General features: G+C 40.4%; 1 protein-coding gene across 4 annotated transcripts in view; it reads right to left on the reverse strand.

Annotated features, from left to right (window-relative positions):
* IREB2 (iron responsive element binding protein 2) overlaps positions 1–27,027 on the reverse strand; it is a 42,173-nt gene that overhangs the window by 4,076 nt on the left and 11,070 nt on the right. Inside the window, exons 5-21 of one of the 4 annotated variants that reach the window (XM_073303542.2) lie at positions 24,983–25,204; positions 22,758–22,827; positions 17,787–17,970; positions 16,019–16,158; positions 13,358–13,529; positions 11,773–11,873; positions 10,789–10,905; positions 8,364–8,523; positions 7,379–7,514; positions 6,625–6,709; positions 5,629–5,785; positions 5,056–5,180; positions 4,653–4,757; positions 4,230–4,372; positions 2,031–2,178; positions 1,820–1,942; positions 104–289 (exon numbers count right to left, since the gene is read on the reverse strand). In XM_073303542.2, coding sequence (XP_073159643.2) covers positions 104–289; positions 1,820–1,942; positions 2,031–2,178; positions 4,230–4,372; positions 4,653–4,757; positions 5,056–5,180; positions 5,629–5,785; positions 6,625–6,709; positions 7,379–7,514; positions 8,364–8,523; positions 10,789–10,905; positions 11,773–11,873; positions 13,358–13,529; positions 16,019–16,158; positions 17,787–17,970; positions 22,758–22,827; positions 24,983–25,204 — 2,374 coding nt within the window. The other 3 variants (XM_073303544.2, XM_073303545.2, XM_078854646.1) reach the window with 3 other exon arrangements.

Genomic DNA, 27,027 nt, shown 5'->3' on the forward strand with positions numbered 1-27,027 from the left:
GCACAAGGCAAGACTATGTTTGCTTTTTCAAGTAAATCAGCATATTACTTCATAATTCCAATGGTCTGCACCTTGAAATAGAGATGATATATTTTAGAAATACCTTAATATCCAATGTGATTCCTGGAAACAGCTCTTGAGGAAAAGATATAGAAAACTGTTCTTTGCCAGTGAGGCCCAAAACGTTTGCATTTTCCCCCGGAAGAAACTGAAGTGGAGCTATGCCAATTCCAATCAAATGACCTTTATGAATCTTTTCGTAGCTTTCAGCTATAACTGCCTTAACACCCTATAAAATGTAAATAAAATAATTGGTTTCCGATTTCAGCCAGCAGTCTGCATAATAATGAAGTTTAATGAAAATAACCATAAAAACTAACACCAAATATTTTTCTGATCAACACAGAGGCAGTGACCTCCAGACTCCTGTATCTTAAGCTGGTGGAAGTCTGGTTTATTGGACATGCCTCGTTATTGGCTCTGCAGTGTTAGCAGGGGTAAAATGCAGTAACAACTTATTTTTGGCAATAAAACAAGCAGATGGCAGTGAATAAACCAAGGAAGCAGACCAGTGCAATAAGGTGGTGTCATTTTTAGTTATTTTTCAGAACATTTCTGAAACTGAAATCTATTAGCAATGCAGGACCGAACACTGTCCACCGAGGGCTTCAGAGTCTGTTGTTGTTTTGTAGTAATTAGGGGGATCTTTTGACGTTTGAAGGCAAAAGGAAACACTTCTCTGAGAGTTTTAAAAAAATGTTTATCTGAAGCTGCTGAGGTGGCATGGAATGCTAGATGCTTTCCCAGAGAGATGGAGAGTATAGATGGACAGGGAGCAAGTGACAGACAGAGGTATATGATAAATGCAGTTTATCAGAATAGTCTGCAATGTATCCAATGGCTTCACCACCACATGCACAAACTAAACAGAGAAAACCTTCATCAAAAATGCAGAGCATTGGTAACGAGAGATATTAGTTTGTCTGGATGTTTTCCTTTCTTGAGAAAGAGTTGCAGTTTTACAATACTCAGCTGAAAATTGGCAGTGATCTAGCTCACTAGTGAAAAATTCAACCCCAAATAATGGTGTGCAGCTTTTCCACTCACAAGACTGCGAAATGTGGATTGAATTGAAAATTGAAAATCAAACATTTAAAAAATATGAACATAATTTTTAAATAAAGCTTCCAGGGGGGGAAAAAAAGGCAGCAAGTTCCTCTTTTTGCTTAAAAAACTTTAACAGAGACTAAAATGGGAGAGCAATGATTCTGGGGAAGTGACGGGAGAGAATGAAACTTTTAAAACTAAATTTAAGAAACTACAAAGGTAAAGGAATAATTAGTAGGCTAGCCAACTTCAACATACTTTTTACCCTAGTTACTTATACTGCAGCCAAAGCAAGCACACAAAAATAACTGACTGGCACTTACCTTAGCTACTACAAAGCCTGCCCTTCATTCCCCCTAACCCCTATAGGAGCTGGGGGGTATACAGAGCACCCCCACAGGACTGGGGCCCTAGACCAATAGTGTATGTCATTTATCTAGCTAAGTCTAGAACCTCTTATGTTGGATCCCCATTTTGTGGGCCAAACTTGATAAATTATACATTTCTGAAATTTAATAAACTGGCCCTGTAACCACCTGTTCTCTTCTATGCAGATTCTACCAAGGAAAACTACAGATTATACATTTTCAAGCAAACAATATTTTGCAAATATTTAAATTTAAACTGAAGGCAGTTCAACATGAATTGATGCTTAAAGACATCTTCTTAAAACAATACATTTGAAACTAACTTCATGAGAATATAACAGTACCAGTAAAAAAGGCCCCTTTGCAGTCCAGTCTCTTGAGTTACCCAGTCCATACTTCTTCCCTGCTAAAATAACCAAAGGAATGCCTTCTTTCTGGTACAACTCTGCTGCTTCAAACACATCTAGCTGCAGGAAAAAAGAAAGTGAAATCATTAGACAAGCTCTAATCCATAGCTCTTAGCTAATAGAGTCATTTGAACAAATACATGCTCACCATTTGTCCTGATGGGAAATGAACTGTTTTTGGAGCTGGTTTTCCTATGAATTTATTCAAAAGCTTCATATTTGCAAAGGTACCTCTGGTCATCACAGCATCATTACCTCTTCGAGCTCCATAAGAGTTGAATTCACGAGGTGTGAGGCTACAAATATCATAAGACAGTATTTACTATTCAACAGAAAGTCTACTGATATTGTTTTGGAGGGTTTTTACCATTAGGTGGTATAGAGCACTAGCTAATGAACATTACAACTGTAGCTGAACTGAAGTTTTAAGTGGCTTTTTGGTGACAATCTAGGAGGACTAATTTTCTAACAAATGTTGGTTAAGCAGTCTGTAGAAAAAATCAACATGAGTAGTATCTACAAGTTCTAGTCTCATGAGTGAGATAGCTGAGCTGGCAGTGAGGGTCAATTCATTTTTACTTCTAGAAAGTACCCTTAATTTAGACTGAGGGAGATAGTCATGGGTAAACAGTGGGCACCGGAAGCCATTATTTTGAGATATTCGGCTGATAAACTGGGGTTTGTTGGTGCAGTACCGTACAATTAGTCCGTGTAAAGTGCTACCAAATGGAAGGTCTGATTCTGTGAGGAGCTCTGCACCTCCTGTGAAAAGCTGGGTACCCTCAGACTTCACTGGGGGTTAAGGGTGTTTAACATCTCATTATATTGGGTCCAGAATTGTTGATTCATCTCTCAAATAAATCTACATCAAACCTTCAGCCAAATTCACATTCATACAGCGGCAATTCAGTCTTTAAACGAGGCGTGTTATGAACAAGCTGGTCTCTGATGTGTTCTGTGCATCTATTTGCCAGTCTGCTCTCTTTGCCAAGAACAATAATTTTGCAACAGCAGTGGAGTAAGCAATTATCCCTATACTGTGTTCAACACCCATCAAATGAAGTGAAAGCAACATTATCATTTCTTATGTAAAATCAATGGACATAGAATAGACCATTAGCACAAGATTAGTGCTATCTGCTTTGTAAATTAACAATGTATCTTTGTTTTGAGATGGATTTGGCAGCAGACCATTATCTTTTTACAATGGTCTATCTCATCGATGTGATCTTTTAAAATAGATTTCAGCTGTTCACAAGGCAAAAGAGATTTCAAATACATTTCTGGTGATGACCTACAATCACAGTAGTGACAGTTTACATGTTAGCCAGGACATACACAATTAATTTCTCTAATGCATAATGGCATTTACAGAACAAAACAATTTTTGATGATCAGTTGTTTATTTGGTAAATTAAGTTCCCCACTGAGACAAAAACTAAAGCAGATTCATTTGCTTCATAAAATATACGTAAGGCCCTTTGTTTTCAGCTTTTGTTTTTATTTAATTTTTCCTGGGAATTTATCAATGTTTATTACCACCACAACAAAAAAACAGGTGAAAAATCAGTGCAAAAATATTATTTTTCTGGGTAAATATAGGGGTTTATTTTGTTGGACAGAAAGACAGGGAAAAAGTATTCAGCAGAATAATTCTTTGAATTCCGTTCATCAGTGTGGTTTGCTGCAGAACTAGAATAGAACTCAAAACACAACTTCACCTCTGAGTTTAAGAAAATAATACATCTCTTATCCCCAAATACAACTTTTCATTTGAATCAACAGTTTACTTTTGTAGAGTTAGAACTATTACCTATAAATATTTACATTTGATAACTGGGCCACACCATTTGCAGCGCACACACTCGACTTCTTTTCTCCTTTTGAATACTTCCTTGTGTTCTGAAATGTATTCTGACAGATTTTTGTTTTCTTCCCATTTTAGTGTGTCAAATCTTTAAACCATTATCTGCTAACAGCTTGAAATGTGTACGTGGTAGGCGTGAGACTCATCAGTACATTCAGATGCACACACACTTCAGAGCTTGCATGTGTGCCTGTTTGTTTATTATGTGTATCTTCTAGAGTAGACTAATACACAGCCTTACTTCAGTCAGCTTTGCATGTATATACAAACTAATGTATTATTGTAATACATATATCTCATGCAAGGTATTGTATTTTCCTAATAAAACAAGGGTTTTAAAATATATTTGAAGGATACAAAAGTAGGATGAAAATCAGAAAAAAAATGAATAATACTTTTTGTAAAACCCGGGAAATTTTTGGTAAAAATCAGTTAAAAAAATGAAAATGAAGGGGCTTAAATATACGTTACGATCCATACCCTTTGTTTGTCAGATACTTCGCAGCGGCGCTATTCCTTGCAATGCTTCCAGCAGGTGATATGTGATCTGTAGTTACAGAATCTCCCAAATATAGCAAGACATGGGCATTTTCAATTGGTTGTAGTGAAATTGGCTCTTTAGCCTATTAAGGGGGAAAAAAAGAAAAAAAAAATACATACTTTCCCCCCAGGATTCCTAGCACAAATCTTATTTAAACAGGTTTGTTCACGTCAAAAATGGAGCATCCATCCATGAGCTCCAATCATTCCAATGGTGTGAACACCAGTTAGAGACAGTTAGACATGGTTAATGCTACACAACTTAATCAGATACAACCAAATCTTACTGAAACGCAACTTTCCCCTTACTTTAGTATTCAGCACTTCCCAAAATATTATTTTAGATGGAATCACTGTACTTACAAGCTTATCAAAAAAAGAAGGACATCGGATATATGTGGACTTCAAATCCCATGGAAACAAAACTGACTCTGGTGCTTCCAGAAAATTCCATCGCTTATTGTCTTTCTACAAAAGGAGAGTATATTAGCCAATTAGACTATCAGGGAAACTGATTTACAATTATCTTATACAGTCTTAAAGTTTTTTTTCTGAGGTTGTAATATACTGTGGGAGATACCATCGTAACGTACACTGTTTAAGAACCCCAGTATAACAGAATACAGGTGGCCATATCTTCGTCACTTAATCTTAGTCACGGTATCAGAACCCTCCAAAACGGCTGCTGTTTCAACCAGAAGATACAGCAAAGCTATACAGAAATGCACTGTCTTCTAAACTATTTAAAATGACAGACCTATCTTACCTCAATTTTTTCTTTCAGTTCTTTAAACATGGATGATATCACATACTCCTCCTCAACTTGCTGAAGTTCTTCTCGAGTAGGCCAAACATCATGCAGGTAGATATTTTTGCCATTAGGATCAATGCCTATGTAAAAGGTTTTTTGTAAGCAAAAACAAAAACAAACGAACAAAACCCCCCCATATATGTTGAGACTTTATTCAAAGATGCTACAGCCGATTCCAAAAAAGTAATCGGCTAAGTGATTTTTTATTTCTTTGCTGTTAGGAATGAAAAGCATGGTCATTCTTTGTCTAGTGCTGTAATAATGTAATGCTCTCTGCATGCTTAAATGCCAGTTAAATGAAACAAACGTTGTGAAAAACTGAGGAAATATGTAATTTCCACCTTCTCTCATGAGACAAAATATCTGAGTATAAATAAAAGAAGAGATGAAGTGGTCTAAGGCTGATCGTCCTGTTTCAAAACAGAAAATGCAAAAGTTGCTGCCATTTAACAGGCAGACATTTTAAGCCAAAGCACCCAAAGAAAACCTGGTACTATTCTGAAATATGAGATATAAAAAAATAGTTACCTAAAGGCTCAGTCTGGAAATCTATATTAACAGTGCCTGCTATAGCATAAGCAACTACTAAAGGTGGAGAAGCAAGGTAGTTGGCACGGACACAATCACAGAGACGGCCTTCAAAGTTTTTGTTTCCCGACAAAACTCCACAAGCAACTAAATCACCCTGAAAGGTAGAAACAAATACATTTCTCAGCACTCCTTACGAACTTATAGGTGCATTAATGACAGTTTGCTTAGATTTCTGTTGTCTTAAAAAAAAGAAAAAAGCTAAAGGTACCGTAAGTACTTATAGAAGCCCCTAAAATGAAAGGTCATTTGCTCTCTACCACTACTATTCCCACTCTGTCTCCCCAGTCACAGAACTCCCTCATGTCTCCTCTTAGTCAGCTGGATTAGTTCTCCCCTCCTTTTTTCTCCTACTTCTCCATCACCTTTTCCCAGGCTGATGCCTCTATTACTCCCTCATTGCTAACAGCAGCCTTGAGGATTGAGCTGCTTTTAGCACTGATAAGGCTAAAGGCAGCTTATCATTTAGCTGTCTAAAACTGCTCACTTTCGTGATTTTTTTTTAATATTCCAAAATACATTTGTGCTTTACAGACTTACTAGATATACAATAAAGAAAGTATCAACCATTGGCTCATTTCTGTATCATTAACCTTATTTTGCCAATGACAAGAAAATAGCAGAAACTCAGGTTAGCATATGTATATATCATACACAATATGACTAACTCTTGCAAGAATACACAAACTTCATCTTACAGCTGAGATTTGTGTAGTATAAAGTTGTATTCACTATGACTTTATTATTATTTCAGACACCAAATTAGTCACTTTATATACTCCATGTGGCATGCAAAGATGCATCTCTAAATGCACTGCAAAATTCCAGCCAAGGACAAAGTATATTATTTTATACAGATTCTTTTATTTCCTGACCATTTGAGTAGAAAAGAATCTGCTACATTGTATATGCACTGTCAGAATCTTTAAGCTGTACCTGTTTTATCGCATTCCGAATGGCTTCTGGCAAGGGAGCAGTGTTTCCAACACATGTTGAACATCCATATCCAACAACCTCAAACCTGCATTGAAAAACTGGAGTAAGTAGCACATTCAATTATTTAAAATGAGTGTTGGTGAAATATTTGAAGCTGAGGGAATTTGTTTTGCTAACTGGGCATTTTTTATACTGAGTACACTGAAAAGAGATAATAATCTCATTACTTCTCACTTGTCTTGGTGAATTACAAAAAATAAGTCAGGTCTCCAGAATATCTCCTGATGTATTGCCATTACTTAGTGAAACGTAAGCAAGGACAATAAAGTTCATGCATAAAACAAAGCTAATACATAGTGTGATTTGATTATGATTATTATTGCTACTGAGCAGTCAAAAGTACAGTAGGTGTCTCAGACAAGCAAGACAGGGCCTGGTTCTTGTCCTGAAAAATTTACAATCCAAGCCACCAGTCCTGTGGAGCTCTGTTAAAGAAAACAGGCTTCTGCTCAGGCACAGGAGATCACCTGCACCTTGTAAATTGTATGTGCAAGGGCCAAGACCTGATCCAACATACACTTATGTGTATGATTAATTTTAAGCATGCAAGTTGTCCCAAAGTCAGTGGGACTATTCACATGCTTAAAGTTAGGCACCTTGCTGAACTGGGGCCATATCTAAGGACTATACATAAATCCACTTACACATGCACCACTTTTCCCTCCGTCAGCATGAATAAAGACGTTAAACTTACCCAAGTTTACTGAGGTATGGTAACACTCCACTTGAACTGAGGTAATGTGTAACCATCCCACTACCCGGAGATAAACTTGTTCTTATATAAGGTTTAACCATCAGTCCAGCTTCGACAGCTTTTCTGGCCAAAAGACCTAAAGAAAAACAAAACAATAGTTAAATAAGACTTGTGCATATTTATTGGAAGAGCAACTGAATTTATAACTACCAAGATGGTGTCAGGTAGATAAATTACTGTGACGAGGGGAAAATAAGGGAAATCACCATTTACTGTCTCTTAAGGAAACTGTTTAAAAGGAGTATATATTTGTAATATTCCTTAGACAAGTAATATAACAAAGTTGCTTTATCAATAATAAGAAGTCATATTTGTTTTCTTATTCAGATCAAACATATCCATTTTCTTCCCCTTACCTGACAGAAAATCTCTTCTCCGTGTTTTAATGGATGGTCTAGTGGTCAGAGCATGGAAGGGTGGTCTGGTCTGGGTTTTATTTCAAGTTCTGTCACTGACTTTTCAATTCCTGCTGTTAAAGCTCAGCTAGCATCTGATTAAAGGCTAAATTTCACCCTTTCATTCAGGGATCAAAACCTCCTGACACTATCAATGGTTATGTTGATATCCATAGCCTTTTGAAAGGAGCTCTAAACAGACTGGTAATGTCGGATCATAAAGTAAACAAACACAAACTTATTAGACCTACCTTCATAGGCATCTAGTTTTTATAGATGTCTGATAAGGCCACAGAAACTTTGAAATTATACAGCACTATGTACAATAAAGGCCACTTCTCATTAACACAGTTCTCAATACATATAACAGGAATTCAGGCCTAAAAGTACAATGAACAGTCTAACTGAGTTAAAAGGTCTGGACACTGGGAATTCCCTGCACTGAGCATTTGCAGAATTGGACCAAAAGACCATGTAAACACCAGATTGCAATAGTAAACCAAAGTTAGTTGTCACCAGTCACAACATACCTGCGGCAAGCATGACAGATGGATTGCAGTTATTTGTACAACTGATTACTGCAGCAATGACAACAGATCCATGAGACAATCTGTACTCATTTCCTTCATACTCAACAGGCACAATGTCATTTTGTTTCTCAACAGCAATCTGAAACCCTTTAAAGCCAATCTAGATGACAAAATATATAACAAGTCAAGAACAGAGACAATTCAACAACTATAGATCACACTTAAAACAGATATGTACCTCATCATAGCATGATTATGTGAACCTTCACTTAAGACTCATGTACTCCATGAAAGTGCTTATCAGTCATATGAGTACATTGAAATATAATAGGTTTTCAAAGAAGTCTTCAGAGATGCGTGCAAGGACTCATTGCCCTCAAATGAACAGTGATGCGCTCATCCATATACCTTTATAACTGCCATTGTTAATAGTACAAAATGTGTGGCAATAAGTGCCTATGCATCAAAAGCAGGATCAAATCCCTAGAGTATTTTCCCCCTTCTTTTAGGTGAATTCCCTTATTTAAAGGAATAGGCATTCATTCAGGTATATGTAGTTTGCAAAATTAGAAATGTGTGTATCATGTGGCAAGGCTCAAGACTTTTAATATAAACCATAACTGGTCCATTAAAAACAACTCCTCCAGCATCACATACAAGATATTCTACTCACTATCAGGGGTGGGCAAACTATGGACCACGGGCTGGAGCCACTTTAAGCCAGCCTGTGAGCTCCCGCTGGGGAGCAGCGTTTTGGCCCCACTCCGGCTGGACCACGCAGCTTGGCCCCACTCCAGCCGGGGCGCTGGGTCAGGGCTCGGCCCCGTTCCAGCTCCTACGCACTCTAATACCCCCTCTGGCATGCCAATGGGAGCTGCAGGGACAGTGCCTGCAGATGAGGCAGTGTGCAGAGCCACCTGGCCACGCCTCCACGTAGGAGCCGGAGAAGGGACATGCCACTGCTTCCAGAAGCCGCCTGAGGTAATCACCGCTTGAAGCCTGCACCCCTTAGCCTCTCCCCACACTCCTGCCCCAGCCCTGATGCCCCTCCTCCTCTCCAAACCCCTCGATCCCAGCTCGGAGCACCCTCCTGCACCCCAAACCTCTCATCCCCAGCTGGAACCTGCACCCCTTCCTGCACCCCTGCCCCAGCCCTGATCCCTATCCTGCCCTCTGATCCCATCGGTCCCAGCCCAGAGCACCCTGTTACACCCCAAACTCCTCATCCCAAGCCCTACCCCAGAGCTCACACCCTGAACCCGAGAGCATTCATGGCCTGCCATAGAATTTCTATTCCCTGATGTGGCCCTTGGGCCAAAAAGTTTGCCCATCCCTGCACTAAACCTAATTAATTACATATATTTCTTCAGCACTATTTTATAACTGTCTGAAATATAATAAAGATGAGCTAATCAAACAGGAAGCTGTCAAACCAAGTTTGACTGGGAAAGGATTAAAGATAAACACGGTCTGGATCTGTAACATTTAATCTCCCAGAAGTCTTCATGGCCCACCCAGCTTCCCCACAAACATCTCTTTTTTTCACTACTGAGTCTTTGATTTTTCTCCCACATAAGGCAAGCCTACCACAGCTGACTGCTACACACTATGGGTCTTATCCAAAGCCCACTGAAGCAGAAGACTCAGAGATTTCAATGGCCTTTGAATCAGACTCTATGCTACTTGCAATTCTACTTCTGACTCGGTGCTGTAACCAGCTCTTCTTGATCACTGAACTTAACAGTACATGTTAGGATTGAAAATTCAGCTCCCATTCAAAAGCATTGGAAATTGGAGGCTCATGGTTGTTAAGGCACATTCTGTTTTTTTTTTTTTTTTTAAGTTTTGGATAATTTAACAATTGATTAAAATCAACGGTTATATTAAGCTGGACTAAACTGAATTTACCTCCCAACAACACTGAGAATCATCGTTTCAATTTCAAACAATGAAGCTGATTTGGAGGGATTTTTAACTCACTCATAAGAAATGGCACTGTACAATCATTTTTGCCCCACTGTTGTTTTAAAATAGAAATTCTCAAAAAAACCCACCCACTCATGTGCCTAACCAATTTAGCAATTTTAAAAATGACTTAAATGGACAAACTGTAGAAGTTTGGAACATCTGATTGCTTAACTTTTTCACTTTTCTGCTTAGTAGATTCTTAGGTCCATAATATGAATTGAGGCTTTTTGCAATTTTTATTCAAATTTTCTACTGTTTGAGGCCCAGTAACATTCCTGTGATGGTTAGCATACAGAGCTATGCCCAAGGGACACTCATTGAGGTAGTGAGTATTTGTAAAATAAATGCTTCAGATTATGGATTATGACTTTATAAACTATTGTGTTCAGTATGAAAGCCAAAAAATGAGTTACAATACATCTATCTACCAAACCACTAAAAGTAAAGTTGTACAAACCTTCTCATTTAAGCAGGCTTGGAAATCACTCTTCATATTAGTAATAGCCACTCTATCCTGTGGTCTCTTTGGGCCACTGACATATGGCGTTATAGAACTCAGATCTATTTGTATTATCTGGAAAAGAAAAAAAACCCAGTAACACATGCTAGGAAACATTGCCCAATAGGTAAGAGCACATTTAGCCCTAGTTTTTCAAGGCAACTGGGCCCATCCAGTTTAGTAATCTGAATAGTCTGTGGTGTTTTTCCATTAAAAAGTCAGGCTTTCATTTTCAAGATGGAGTATTACTAACAATGCTTTATCATGAACAATCCATGAGCTTTGATGCCAGCTGCCAAAATTTCTCATGAAGTCAGACTTATGAGATACCCTGAAAGAGTTGGTTGACGAAAGGGATTCATCAGCCGTTCCTACACTCCTACACTTATTATAGTGCTTAAGGTTGTCAGTGGCATAGCCAGGTGGAGAAAACAGGGGGAGCGGAGATTAAAAAAGGCACCGCCCGCTTGTACTCACCTGGCAGTGCTCCGGGTCTTCGGTGTCGGGTCCTTCACTCACTCCAGGTCTTCGGTGGCACTTCGGCACTGGGTCCTTCACTTGCTCCGGTCTTTGGCGGCACTGAAGGACCCTCTGCCACCGGAGAACCCGGAGCGAATGAAGAACCCGACGCTGAAGTGCCGCTGAAGACCCGGAGCGCCGCCTGATCCGCTGCCGAAGATCCGGAGAGCCACCAGGTGAGTAAAAATTAAAAAGGCACCACTTCTTCTCAGTGGGAGAGCGGCCGCTGTCTCGCTCCCCACCCTAGCTACACTACCGAAGGTTGTTGGGTTTTTTCGTAAAGTATCTAACTATCCAAAGCTATGAGTTAAGATATTCATGTACAAATGTCAATTAAAAAGTGGCAACAATTACAATGATAAAAAATAAGTTATGAATAATGAATACAAATAGTTGAAAAAGTAAAAGTCATTCTATAAATACCTGGGTATATTCAGGTTCCTCTGAAGAAATCTGATCATTTCGAAATAACTTCACAGCTTTAAGATATGCTTCCATGAACTCAAGCTTGGCCTTGTCAAAGCCTATGGAAAAAATTTCCAGACATGGGAAAAGGTATGCTACTGAAAAAGAGCATAACTTACTTGTAACTAGGGTTCTCAGAAATAAATATTGTGACAAATTCACACAATCTGTGTGCCGCCCCATGGATTCCATGAATCAAGCACTATTGATGTGCATGACAAATCTGACTTTGCACTTTAATAACTGCCCTGAATATCAGTCTTCTTGCCATATAATCGTCCCTACACATTCTACCTCTGTCCTATTAGCAGTTTGTTGAACCCCCACAAAATCTAAAAGTGATATACTTCAATCTTTGAAACAAGGACTGACAAGCTACACAAACTGAATAGCTTGCTGAAAGCATATGTACTATTAGTTCATAATTAAGAGCTTTTTTCATTTTCATCTGATCACCTCACTGCAGTCTAAGATGGAACTCAGAAAAGGAACATCCATTCAGCAGGTACCCTTCTCATTATGACCTGATCTATGGGGAGCAACAGCAGAAACTTCTTGATCCTCTGAGCCAAATTAGGCAAGAGGAGCGACTGAATCTCACTTTCGTAGGAGGTGAAAAGGCAAAAACCAAAAGGTAACTCAAAAACCAAAGAAGCTGAGATGCACCAAAATAATCCTGCAGAAGACCATTCCCAGCAGCCACCAAACTCTGTCTGAACTTGTCTTCAAATTGTGATAAACCATTTTAAACATGGTTCTCTAACACTGTTTAAAACACTGGTTAGATGAAGTAATGGTTTGTGAGGTCCGTAGTTACCAGGCAAATCACGTTTAACCCATCCTGGCAGAAACCGCTTTAAAATATATGCTCACAATTTTTTTCCCATAATATAAAAAGAAGATTTCATTAATTGTCAAGAGGAACCACTTTACCATGTTGCCATTCCTGGCCTTATAGAATAACTCATGGGGGGCGGAAAATGGTCTGTCTTGACAAAGAAGACCTCTGCATGCTCAAGAATAAGCTGACCCTGAACAGTGATGGCAATGATCAGACTGATCACAGCAAACATAATATAAAGCTTGTACAGATTTGGTACAAGCTTCAGAGGCACGCCAGCTATCCATCTGTCAAGATTTATTTAAAAAAATTATTTCCTAGCTTAACTAGAAAAACAGTAATTAATGAAATGTAGTGCCATAAGGAAATTTACATGCTAATAAGCTCCACGGCCCAATGGCCACTTCCACAGAAAAAGGTAGCTGATATTCATTAAAGCAATATAATTTTTATTAAATTTAAAATTCCATTGTGTCCATGAGGCTATTCATGGGCGGGATCTGCAAAGTAGCTCCCCATGACACAGAACATTATTGCCAGCAGAACTCATTACATTATCTCCATCAAGCAGGTTATAATCCTGAAGAAAAATACTGTCCAAATGTAACGCATGATGCAATTTTAGATAAAAAATACTTTCCATGTGACTTTAAAATGCTAATATGCTGAATCATGTGTGTTACACCTTAATTTCATCCTTACCTGTATGCTTTAAGTGCTTTAGCGTCACATTATCAACAGGGAAAAAGCTCAAAATAGCACCATATTCAGGACACATATTTGCTATTGTGGTTCGGTCAGCTACAGACAGCTGGGAAACGCCAGTTCCAGAAAACTCAACAAATTTTCCAGCCACTCCTGCTTGCCTGAGTTGCTATTAAAAATGAAATACAGAACTATAAAACATCCGGAATATAAGAAGATATACTACAAGGAATGTTTGGTGCAACAGTTTGAAATTAGTAACAATTACTAATTTTACAAAATGAAATACAGTGCAAAACTTCTTTATATCTAAATCATGTCCACAAACTTCAAACGTCAAAACTTTAACACTTAAACTGGACTCTGACAGAGGTAAAAACCCTCAAGATATGTCTCCCCACCCACTCAGTTCTGCATATTTTCAAGCAGTGACTGTACCATGCTTTTTAAAAAAAGAAAAAGGAGTACTTGTGGCACCTTAGAGACTAACCAATTTATTTGAGCATAAGCTTTCGTGAGCTACAGCTCACTTCATCGGATGCATACTGTATGCATCCGATGAAGTGAGCTGTAGCTCACGAAAGCTTATGCTCAAATAAATTGGTTAGTCTCTAAGGTGCCCCAAGTACTCCTTTGCTTTTTGCGAATACAGACTAACACGGCTGTTACTCTGAAACATGCTTTTTAAAGTGTTGCTAGGAGGAGTCAGGAATTCACAAGGCAACGTGTGGCTTTTCATTTGGTAATCAAGGTGACAAAGACTCAAAGGAAGGAATTTAAAGCTCTACTCTAAGCCCAGTGAGCTAGTGACGGTGCTTTGTACTATCACAAGGAAAGCCTAGTTAGACACTATTCCCTCTCTCTTGTTCCTCAAGGTACCCTAGCTGTGAAGTCAGTGAAATTTTAGAGAACAGCGGATGGCAATGAAAAGAAAGGGATAACTACTTGAAGGAAAAGATATTTGTAGAGGTCAGGATAAGAAGACAAATAAATATCTAAGCAGTAACATATGTCACTGGAACAACTTTTGAAAATAAAACCACCATACTGGAATTAACAGACAGTTAAGCAAAGCGACACTACTGGTTTGTTGGATGTGGTCACTGAAACCTAAGTGCTGCTTTATCCCTGATGGTCCCCCAATTTCCCTGGAAAACCCCCATACATTCTGAGGCACTGTACACTGCCCCACTGATCCTTCCAGGATGCCTCCACCTGTCCTCCTTAGGCTAGCGTAGCTGCTGGTAAACAGTGTGAAAAATTACACTCTCATCTCTTGGAGCCAAGCAAGAAACTGGGAACAGAAATCTAACAAGACTTTTCTGTGCGATTGTGCAATCCACTGTAACTAGTTCACCGGGCTTAGAGAGTAGGGATTCATTGACATTTACCCCCTCTTACACCTTCTGTTTTATAAGGACAAAACTCCAAGTGCAGTGAAAAACTGAAAAATAGAAACTGATTAAATCTTGCTAAGGGTCTGAAAGGAAGGAAGCATTCACCATACTGACACAAATCACTCTGACACCATTTACCAGAGGCCCAGGAGTGGAGATCCAGAGAGACAGATATCCTCTCACTACATTTCTGTTACACTACTGTAACTACTGACTTCAGTAAAGTTACTCCTGATTTACCCCAGGTTGAGAGCAAAAGCAGGGTTTTGCAGGAACACTTTGGAGCAAAGAGTCAAACAGGAGGGTTTTTCCACTGCAGAGACTGTAAGTGCTCTCACTAGGGAACACTGACATTAATTACATTTATAAAATGTCTGTAAATACATAGTTATATGTAAGGCCTCTAAGGGACCATTGGTAAAAAGAAAATAAATAGGACTTAAATGAGCAGTTGCGTACTTAGGCGGTTAATAGAGATGTTGCTGTTTCATATAGCTACAGTTAATGATGCCGCATCAGAGACTGCGAGTGTCATAGAATATCAGGGTTGGAAAGGACCTCAGGAGGTCATCTAGTCCAACCCCCTGCTCAAAGCAGGACCAATCCCCAACTAAATCATCCCAGCCAGGGCTTTGTCAAGCCTAACCTTAAAAACCTCAAAGGAAGGAGATTCCACCACCTCCCTAGGTAACCCATTTCAGTGCTTCACCACCCTCCCAGTGAAAAAGTTTTTCCTAATATCCAACCCAAACCTCCTGCACTGCAGCTTGAGACCATTACTCCTTGTTCTGTCATCTGCTACCACAGAGAACAGTCTAGATCCATCCTCTTTGGAACCCCCTTTCAGGTAGTTGAAAGCAGCTATCAAATCCCCCCTCATTCTTCTCTTCTGCAGACTAAACAATCCCAGTTCCCTCAGCCTCTCCTCATAAGTCATGTGTTCCAGTCCCCTAATCATTTTTGTTGCCCTCCGCTGGTTGCTTTCCAATTTTTCCACATCCTTCTTGTAGTGTGGGGCCCAAAACTGGACACAGTACTCCAGATGAGGCCCCACCAATGTCGAATAGAGGGGAATGATCACGTCCCTCGATCTGCTGGCAATGCCCCTACTTATACAGCCCAAAATGCCGTTAGCTTTCTTGGGAACAAGGGCACACTGTTGACTCATATCCAGCTTTTATTTCACTTCCTAAGCATCTCTGGTAGAACTCCCACCATAACAAAGTCTGCTTGATTTAGGATAAACAGAATTCTGAATTACCTTAGTAATGCTTAGAACAACATCTATGGATGTAGCAAGTGGGCTGGCTAAGCCTGTCAGCTCACACCCAACTACCTCAGGCAAAGTGAGTGCAACTGGCATTCCCAGCATTACTGCTTCTGTTTCAATACCGCCAACACCTGGAGGTAGAATATTAAACTGTTTTTATTGTGCTAAGCAATTAACATAACAAACATTTTGAAGTGCATATTAAAGTCTAATGAAGTTCCTCCTATTGAAGCTAAAGGCCATAATAATCTGTACAATAACACATCCTTATTTGTATCTGACTCCAACTGAAAGACAATATGTTCAATACACGTGTCTTCTAATAAAAAGACGGACATGAAAGAATCTTGCAAAACTACTGCTCAAATTATCACATTTTAATCCTACTGGTGTACCATATCTACTACTGATTTTATATAAAGGTGTTAGATAGAAATTTTCTATTCATCCAGAGAACACATGCAGCATGGAAACTTCCTCACACTGCCATGCCAATGTGCATCGAACTACAGTAACAAGAGCTTTGCAATATTATGATTTCCTTCAAATCCCTTCTCAGGATACACAGTTCTTGACTGATTTCCAATGACAACATCAAAACACTCATCTATGCATTATATAAATGTCTTAAAAACCCCACCATTTAGGCTGTGAATCACTATTATCCTGGGAATGAAACTGGCCTTACTATATGGAATCTCTCTAGTTTCTTTTAGAACAGGGGTGGGCAAACTACGGCCCGCGGGCCGGATCTGGCCCCTCGGGGCTTTGGATCCGGCCTGCAGGATTTTCCTGTGGTGACGGAGGCTCCACGCCGCCCTCAGAAGCGGCCTGCACCATGTCCCCGGGGGGCAGAGGGCTCAGTGCATTGCCCTTGCCTCCAGGCACCACCCCCCACAGCTCCCATTGGCCAGGAACGGGGAACCGTGGCCAATGGGAGGTTCGGGGGAGGTACCTGGAGGCGTGGCAAGGGCAACGCACGGAGCCCCTCAATGGGAGCCCCTCTCCCCCAGAGGCCGCGCAAGGACGTGGTTCCGGCAGCTTCCCGGAGCGGCACAGCATGGGGCCAGGGCAGGCACACAGGTAGCCTGCCCTGGCCTCGGTGCGCACCGCTGCCACCCCGGAGCTGATTTAGGTAAGTGGCGCCGGGCCAGAGCCCAAACCCCTCCTGCACCCCGCCCCCCCAACTCCCTGCCCTAAGCCCCCTGCCTGCACCTCGCACCCCAATCCTTGCCCTGAGCCCCATGGCACCCCGCACCCAAACCCCCTGCCCTGAGCCCCTTCCCGCAGTCTGCACCCCTCCTGTACCCGCCGAGCCCCCTCCTGCACTCCGCACCCCTCTTGCACCCCAACCCCCTTCCCTGAGTCCCCCCATACACCGCACACCCCTCCTATGCCCCAATCCCTTGCCCTGAGCCCGTTCCTGCACACCGCACCCCCTCCCACACCTTGCACGCCCCCCAACCCTCTGCCCTGCATACAGTTTCCCCACCCAGATGTGGCCCTCGGCCCAGAAAGTTTGCCCACCCTTGTTTTAGAAGAACTGCAAACAATTTCAGTCCATTATTCGTATGTCATGAAATTATCTTCAAAATATGTTTCCCCTAAATAAAATTTCAAGTTCTGAAATGCTGTTAGGCTTGAAACAGAGAAATATCCAATATAAAGAAAGTATTAAATAGTAATTATTTTCCATTTATATAGTAAAAAAACCCTTACAATACAATTGAAATTATCAAGTCATGTACAGAATACTTACCCCATCCCAAGATCCCCAAACCATTTACCATAGTTGTATGAGAATCTGTGCCAACTACACTGTCGGGATATAGGAAATCTTTAACTTCAAAAACAACTCTTGATAAATATTCCAAGTTCATTTGGTGTGCCATTCCCGTTCCAGGTGGAATTACAGCAACATTCCTAAAAACCTTTGAACCCCACTAAATTTTTTTTGAGAGAGAATAAAAAAAAGGTTATTGCGTTATATTTAAATCAACCAGGGTGTTTTGCATTTGTACAGAAGGTGTGCTAAACTGTGTTTAGTGACATAAAGCCACATAACTTTAAAGAACACATAATAAAGAATTAAAAAAATGAACGTCATCATACTTGCTCTTCAGATATGATTGGCTGTTCAAGTAAATTGGGAAATATGCAATTTCAGCATTTACACATGGTTCTACTCTGAAAAGTGACTATGTAAAAATCCACACATCTGTTTCCTGTGAGTATAGAAAGACATTTTCTGATATTCCTGGCTGTGGTTTTCACTCCTTCTGTTAGTACTGCAAAGTCATCACAGGTATGAGAGAATCAGTTGGAGTCTATTCCTTCTTGTTCATCAACAAAATTTACTAAATTCTTAATCACTTCTATGTACAAACCTAATGAAAGCAACGGGCTCACACAGATGTCACTGAACTGAGACAACAGAGAAGCACAAGTGTAACCAAGGGTAATACTTGGCCAGCAGAACCTTCAGTACTGATTATGTTTTATGAGATTGCAAAAAATACAGCTTGATTCTCACAAACTTGGCTGAGATTGCAAAGCTGACACTTAGAAAAACATCTTTTTACTAGGGCTGTCAAGTGATTAAAAAAATTAATCATGATTAATTGCGCTGTTAAACAATAACAGAATACCATTTAAATATTTTTTGATGTTTTCTACGTTCTATAATATATTGATTTCAATTACAACACAGAATACAAAGTGTACAGTGCTCACTTTATATTATTTATCACAAATATTTGCACTCTAAAAATAATAAATTAAAGAAATAGTATTTTTCAATTCAAGTTCTGTAGAGCAGTGGTCTCCAAAGTGGGGTGCACAAGACGATGGATTGGGGGGCACAGCAGGAGGAGCACCGTCGGAGCAAAAGGGCGGTGTGGCAGGAGGAGCACCGCCGGAAGGGGGGGGAAAGGGGGGGCAGCCCCAAGTCCTCCGGCCTGTGGAGGAGTAGGGGCAGCCGCAAAGAAGTGGCACTTTCCCCTTCAAAGCCGGCTGGAGAGAAGCGGTGCTTTGAAGGGAAAGTGCGACTTCTCTCCGGCCGCTGGTTGCACGGCTGCCCCTGCTCCTCCTGAATCCTCCGGCTCGTGCTCACAGGGCTGCATTCCGAAAGGGGCTTTAGAGCTGCAGGCCAGGGCCCCGGGGCCCCCTTAGCCCAAGGCCTTGAAGCCCCTAAAGCCCTTGCGTTCCGGGTGGCCCTGCCTGCTGGGGGGGTGGGGGGGTGTGGGGCGGCAGCTCCCAGAATCGCGGCCATGGGGGTGGTGCTGCGCTTCGCAGGGCCACCTGCACACCCCCTGCACCAAACAGGAGCTGTCCCAGGTAAGTGCTCTGCACCTCCTGCCTGCCCCAGCCCTGAGCCTCCTCCTGCACCCCAGCCCTGAGCCTCCTCCCGCACCCTAACTCCCTCCCAGACCCCGCACCCCACCCTGAGCGCCTGCTGTATCACAAAGTGTTAAACCAAGATTTTCAAAAATAATAAAGCATATTCAATCACATTGCTCTCACTAAAATTATTAATAAATTTTTTAAAGTGAGAGCAAAAAGGGTTTTTGTACCGTTAATAAAATAAAAAAATCTGAAAAATATATCATCTTTATCTCATTGTTTTTTAATTTCTATTTTTTGTGTATGGTTTATAATTTACACAATATATTAGTACAGTAGGACAGATATATAATTTATACATAAATAAATATACATATATTGGGGGGGTGTGCTCAAAAAAGTTTTACTGATAGGGATGCGCGCTCAAAAAAATTTGGAGACCACTGCTGTAGAGCAATCCCTTCATATGCCCCTTCGTGCTTTGGATACCATTCCAGAGAACATGCTTCCATGCTGATGACGCCCATTAAAAAAATGTGTTAATTAAATTTATGACTGAACTCCTTGGGGGGAGAACTGTATGTCTCCTGCTCTGTTTTTTACCCTCATTCTGCCATTTCATGTTATAGCAGTCTTGGATGATGACCCAGCATGTTGTTCATTTTAAGAACACTTTCACAGCAGATTTGACAAAACGCAAAGAAAGTACCAATTTGAGATTTCTAAAGAAAGCTACAACACTTAACCCAAGGTTTAAGAATCAGAAGTGCCTTCCAAAATCTGAGAGGGACAAGGTGTGGAGCATGCTTTCAGAAGTCTTAAAAGAACACCACTCTGATGCGGAAACTACAGAACCCAAAACATTAAAAAAGAAAATCAACCTTCTGCTGGTGGCATCTGACTCAGATAATGAAAACGAACACGCATCAGTTTGCACTGTTTTGGATCGTTATCGAGTAGAACCAGTCATCAGTATGGACACATGTCCTCTGGAATGGTGGTTGCAGCGTGAAGGGACATATGAATCTTTAGCGTATCTGGTACATAAATATCTTGTGATGCCAGCTACAACAGTGTCGTGTGCACACCTATTCTCACTTTCAGGTGACATTGTAAACAAGAAGCGAGCAGCATTATTTCCTGCAAATGTAAACAAACTTGTATGTCTTCACAATTGGCTGAACAAGAAGTAGGACTAAGTGGATTAGTAGGCTCTAAAGTTTTACATTGTTTTGTTTTTGAGTGCAGTTATGTAACAAAAAAGTCTACATTTGTAAGTTGCACTTTCACGATAAAGAGATTGCACTACATGAGGTGAACTGAAAAATACTATTTCTTTTGTTTATCATTTTTGGAGTGCAAATATTTGTAATAAAAATAATATAAAGTGAGCACTTTATACTTTGTATTCTGTGTTGTAAATTAAATCAATATATTTGAAAATGCAGAAAAACATCCAAAATATTTAATAAATTTCAATGGTATTCTATTGCTTAGCAGTGCAATTAAAACTGCAATTAATCGTGATTAATTTTTTTAATTGCAATTTTTTTTTTTTTAGTTCATCGCGTGAGTTAACTGAGATTAATCGACAGCCTTATATTTTACTTGTAAACTCAGATCACAAACATGGAAACCCAATTTTCAGAGTCACTTTTCAGAGGAGAACTGCACTTTAATTGTTAATTTCTTTCTTTCTTTGTTGGTTGTGTTAAATTACAGTAAAAGCGGTTTTATCCAGCATGTTGGGGAAATGGGGGGTGCCGGTAAGTGAAAAATGTGGGTTAACTAAGAGCGAGGGAATTTGGGTGCGGGAGGGGGCTCGGGGCAGCAGGTTGGGGTGCAGGGTGCTGGATCTGGGGGGCGGTCACCTCCCCGCAAGCAGTGACCTGTCCTGGCTGCTCCTAGATGGAGGTGCAGTAGGAGGCTCTGCGCACTGCCTCCGTCCGCAGGTGGTTCCCAGACAACGGGAGCTGTGGAGCTTGTGCTTGGGGTGGGGCAGGGGCAGAGCATGGAGCCGCCTGCCATGCCTCCACCTGGAGTAGCTGGGACAGGTCGCCACTTGCAGGGAGCTGCCCAAGGTGACAGCCCCCCGGATCTGACATCCCTGCCCGCCAACCCGCTGCCCCGAACTCCTCCTGCACCCAAACTCCCTCCCCCAAAGCTCGCCCTCCGCACCCCCTCCTGTGCCCCAGCCCAACCAGACTCTCAACCAGAATTTCAAAGAAGATTTTATAGAGCTTTCCGGTTGGTGAAGTGCCAGATAAAACAGCTTTTACTGTTATTATATGTAATGGTAATACAGAAGAAAAATGCCCTAGCCAATCAGCAACATACATAGTTAGGTATCCTGTCTGTTGATTGAATAGCAGCATATCATGCTGCCTTATAGTGATCAGAGTTCAGGTCATAAATTCCTAGGCTAGCAGCAAGCACTACAGAAACACACTGAATCAGAGGAAGGGAGAAATGACTTACATCAGTGAAGCAACCCCAAAACTACCAACTGGTAATCAGAGTGGCATTGACTTGTACGCAAATCCCATTCAGAAGTGGTCCCACTGATTTAAATGGGACTATTGTCTTAAACAAAGATTTGCAGGATCAGGGCTTTGTCTAGGGATAAGGCTGGTGCGAAACTCAGCTGTATTTAGGCTTTGAAATCTCTCATATATGGCACCTCTTTCCAATCCTCTTAAGGCTGAGGATTGTTGATTCAATAGACAGTACCAACTTTTAAGTATATGGGCTCTATTGTCTACCTACTAAAAGTTCCTATGACACTTTAGATGAAAACAGTTTTGGACTGAGGAAGCAGTTAACCTGCAGAGATGCAGACAGATAATAATTCTGAGGTGCTGAGTGCTCTCAACGCACTTTCATTTCAATGGAAATTTAGGATGTTTGGCACCTCAAAGTATCAAGTCCTTCGTGTCTGGTCAGTTTCACTTTTGTTTCCAGTTAGCATCACTTCTGGTTCTCAGGTTGGAACACCATACTATTGATATTTGGGTTACAAACACTTGGGAAATGTTTAAATCCAAATAAATACACTGTTTCAGTTAATATTAGCTTATTTACTATTTCTATTAACATTTTGTACCCTTCCTCCTTTAAAAAACCCCCCACACCTTAATTAGGGCTCTACAATGCCTAAGAGTCATTAATTACTTGGGCATTCTTCCAAAAAATTGTATCATCATGTTATGCACTAATCAGCTGTACTAATATACACTCAAAAATTCTGACCTGAAAACCTGAAATTTTGAAAGGGATACAATAACTCCCCCACTACCATCATGAACTGCCAAGGCCATTTGAAAGATTGACAAAACATCAAATCAAATGAAAAATATAGTAAGAGGGCTGTAGAAAAAAAATGGCATACCTTAAAAAACTGAAGCCTCTCTCTATTTCTGCCAAATTCCACCTCTTGGTTTTTTAACACTGTTTCAGGCCTAGAAATTAATTAAAATTAATTGATAAACAACGGCATGTTTTGAATGATAAACAATGAGATTTGGTTTTTGCTTCTATTTGCTGGAACGCTGATTCATTGCTGCAAATAGCAGAATTCTTTTAAATTCTTTTAGATAAGACTGAGGCAATTTCTTGCAAACAAGGAAGTGAGGAAAGGAGAAGATACCCTCTGAAAACAGCAGAGAAAGGGACTGGTCTTCTCATCACATACAGCATAAATGAGAGTTTTTAGCTCTAGTTTGCCTGAACCAAGTAACCTCAAAAAACACCGATCAGAAAAAGATACCTTCCCAGCATGTGAGGGACTACAATAACTGCACTGTCAAACAAGAAAGGTATTTCTTCTAACTGATATTTGTAGGAGTTGCTTACCTCAAATAATTTGACGTTGAGAAAGAAATTAGGTGTCTGATTTATGTTATTGCTGGCAAGAGAATTGCTCATTTTCAACTCTGGTCCTCTAACTACTGACTAGAACACCAATAAGATACTGTATAATCTATTTGTAAATATCTTCCAGGAACTGTATTCATTTACTTATGTATATGCGTTCATCACCACAGTGTCTAAATATAAATGCAGATGACTAACTTTCATATGTGTTTGTTATGAAAAACATAATTTTATTAAAGGAGTGAAATTCATTGCTGGATTGTGTTTTTATAGCTACTGCTTCTCTGGGAGCTTTTTTGTGAGAGAGAGTAATAAAAGCCCTTCTCTAAATGATATTTTAGGGCTGCATTTTACATCATGACCTTTCCCCCTTTCTCTTCTGCAATAGAGAGAGATCATATGGTGTATTGTTTTACAAAGCTCTAAGGGACAGTCAACACTCAAATTGCAGCTTAATGAATGCCACTGCTGGTAGAAAAGGGTGTACTGGTATCAGCAACATCCAGATTGCAGAAAACATTTAGCTTTTCTCATAACATTTCTATTTCTGTGTGGAAAAAGCAAAAGAGGATGGAAATAATTTTTTTAAAATAAAATTTGCAACACAATCAAAATACTGTATGGTTGTGGGTCTCCTCTTCAATATAGCACTGAAATTCTAGATATGTCAGCCATAGAAAGACAGAGATCTAGTCAATCTATCAGAGACGATAGGTGGCAGTTGAAAGATGAGGGTTATTACATGTAATTGTCATAGAGTGCTGCAAAAGGACCTATAAATAAATGAATCTTGGGAAAAGGCAAGCAGATGAGGCCTTTGTGGGGTGTCACATACAGCCAAGATGTAATGCTGCATTTCAACTCAGTGACAGATGAATTAGAGGTTATTTGTGGCCTGGGGGATGATACATAGACTGCTTTCTTAGCTGGTATGGGATGTCCAATTCTTATCAGGAAAGAAAGGAGTTTAAACCTTCTGTAAATCATTTAAATGAAATATAAAACAAGAGAGACTTTCAGATGTAAACCAAAGTTTCAGCAGTGCCTTATTACATTAACTAATTTACAGAGCACTGTTCCTATGTATCACTGCCCTTACAAGGAAATGAGGCAAGTCTCCAGCTCAGATTTAAAAAGACAATCAACCACCAGAAAAATGACCCTCTACAGAACACTTTATCTAAGTTCTTCTCCTGTTTTAGATCAGTTCAAACACCTGTGGTGTTAGACATCATCCTAAATGCTCCGGCCTGTTTCTGGGTGGAGTGGACGAAGATGCAGAGAGGTACACATAGCATGGAGCAGCATCTCTGTCAGCTGTTGCAGACATTCTGGATGTCAACCAAGAGGCCCCTTCAGTGCAGCTTAAGGAGCATTGCCTGCTTTGCAGACGACAGACAGCTAGCTCACTTTTTTGTATTTTGGAGGCAACATTTAAATTTTACAATTAACTCCAGAAAGCTAGCTGTAATTAGCCAACAGGCTTTCACAAGGCAGGCCAACACTTTAAAAGCTGTACTGTTGCTCTGGAGACAAGCCTGCATCATCTGATAGCATAGTACAATTGTTCTGCTCCACCTTAAATTTAAACCAAAAGCACTGCAAACTAAAAGGAAGTGCTGAACTAGGAGACAGCACACAGAAAGAGCCTGAATTCCAGTCAGTAAAACACAACCATAATTCCCTCCAGCAAAAGACGGATTTGACAATTAAATGCTAAGCAATAAAAGCATTTCATACTCAGGCACTGGTTGAAGATGAAACGGACAGAGGATAGGGGTATTCTCAATCTGCGCAGAAAATTTTCCTGAGTTACGACTTGATTCTCCAGCATCACATGGCCCTTTGCAGCCAGTCTGGCCCCTGCAAGGTACCTTCCGAGGCTGCACTTTAAGTGGAGAAACCTTTGCCAATGGCCTCTGTAAGTCACCACCTCCAGGATTCGGAGCATTCTGTATTGCACTGTCATTTTAAACAGAAAATAAAACAAGTGCATAAAAACATTTTCCTACTGAAAAAACACCCCCAGCAAATGACCAACTGTATCTAAAAGGTCACCATTTTATTACAACCCTGCTGAAAGTAAAGTGTCACTGGGTAAGTTTAGTTAATCAAAGAATACAGCACGGTGACCACACAAAAAGAAGTTGTACTGACCTTTTCTAAAAGGAACTATATTATCTGCCATATAAACTACTCACTCATCTGATTGGTCTGCAAAACACCACATTTATTAACAGGACACAGATGGTCCTTGCACTGTTTACTTAAGGTCTGAAGGGAAGGGATGTGAGGAAAGTCTTGTCCCAGGGAAGGGCTGGGGATTGTGTTTGGTTTTATTCTCTACTGCAGCACTGTCGACATTTGTTAGATCCCTGGGGAATTCTCTCTTGCTACAGTTTACTCAAAGCAGCAGTTGTGATATTTTATATTTAATTGTGTTTCTGAAATAAGGGCTCAAGCAATAAACACATTTTATTACTACAAATATAAAATTATTATACTTCAGGCTCAAGAAAATAATGTAAGTACATACATAAAACACTGTAGGTAAACATTTTTAAAACCATCTACACGTTTACCATACTACACTCTATTTACACTACATTCAACCTTAACATGAACACACTGAAAAAAACCCACTATGAAAGATGATTGACTTTTTACCTCTAATGGTTACATTCAGTAATTTGCCACAATGATAAATACGGCTATCAATGTTTCTGCTGCTCTAAAATAAAAAGAAACATTTCCATTGTCTAGTGGCAGGATACCATACCACCTCACGGGGTATTTTGTCTGAATCGAAGCTCAGTTCACAATCCCTCAGCTAGTGGGATTTGGAAGCTATGCAGAGGCAGTACATGCAGCACCTTGGGGAAGGGCCTCATATCACACTTTAGCAGATGCTGACAGACTCCTGTGGACTTTCCAACAGTTAGCTAGCAGAACTGGATCTATCAGTACAAAGCAGCATGTTGAGATCTCTTGCCAACATTTGGCCTTTCTGATAATTTCATACTTAACTAATCACAATTTGGGCTTTTCCCTTCAAACACGAGGAAGGGTAAAAAAAGAACTGGACTGCTGGAGAAGCAGTATCACAAAATAATCTTCATTTCACAGCTATACAGTGGAACCCTGATTATCCAGTCTAATTGGGCCCACAGCCAGACAGGATAACCAAAAAACTGGATAAACCGGAGAATGGGTGGCTGGGACTCAGGCTGACAGCAGGAGCCCCTGCCACTGTCAGCCTGGGGTGGCTGGTGGTTTGGTTAATACTGGAGAGCTGGATGATGGAGGCTCGGTTAACAGGGTTCTACTGTACTTTCTTGTTTTTCATTCTTCTAAATTACTACTGCCAAAATTGGAGTTGTGTATGTATTTAAAAGGTCCGTGCAAATACCAAATATGCACACAAGACTGTCTTTCACAGCAGTTCTGAACTTTTTCAGTTCTCCAGAGACTGAAATCACTATTCCACATGTTAGACCAGTCAATATGCCCTTTAGGAGGCTACATGCTTTGAAAGAAGAAAAGGAGCTGTAATCACTTAGGGTATGTCTACATAGCGAAATCTGTGCTTGGGCTAGCTTACCCAAGCTAGCTTCAGTCCATCTAGCAGGGTGGCAAAAGCAGTGAAGACTTCAGCATGGGTAGTACAAGCCTGGAAGGCCCCATGGTACGTACTCTGCTTGCTACCCTTCACAGTGATGTCTTCCCCACTATTGTTAGTCATGCTAGCTAGATTCAAGCTAGCCTGAGTAGGCTAGCACATGCAC

Source organism: Lepidochelys kempii, chromosome 10 (assembly GCF_965140285.1).
Source record: "Lepidochelys kempii isolate rLepKem1 chromosome 10, rLepKem1.hap1, whole genome shotgun sequence".
NCBI classification, from domain to species: domain Eukaryota; kingdom Metazoa; phylum Chordata; order Testudines; family Cheloniidae; genus Lepidochelys; species Lepidochelys kempii.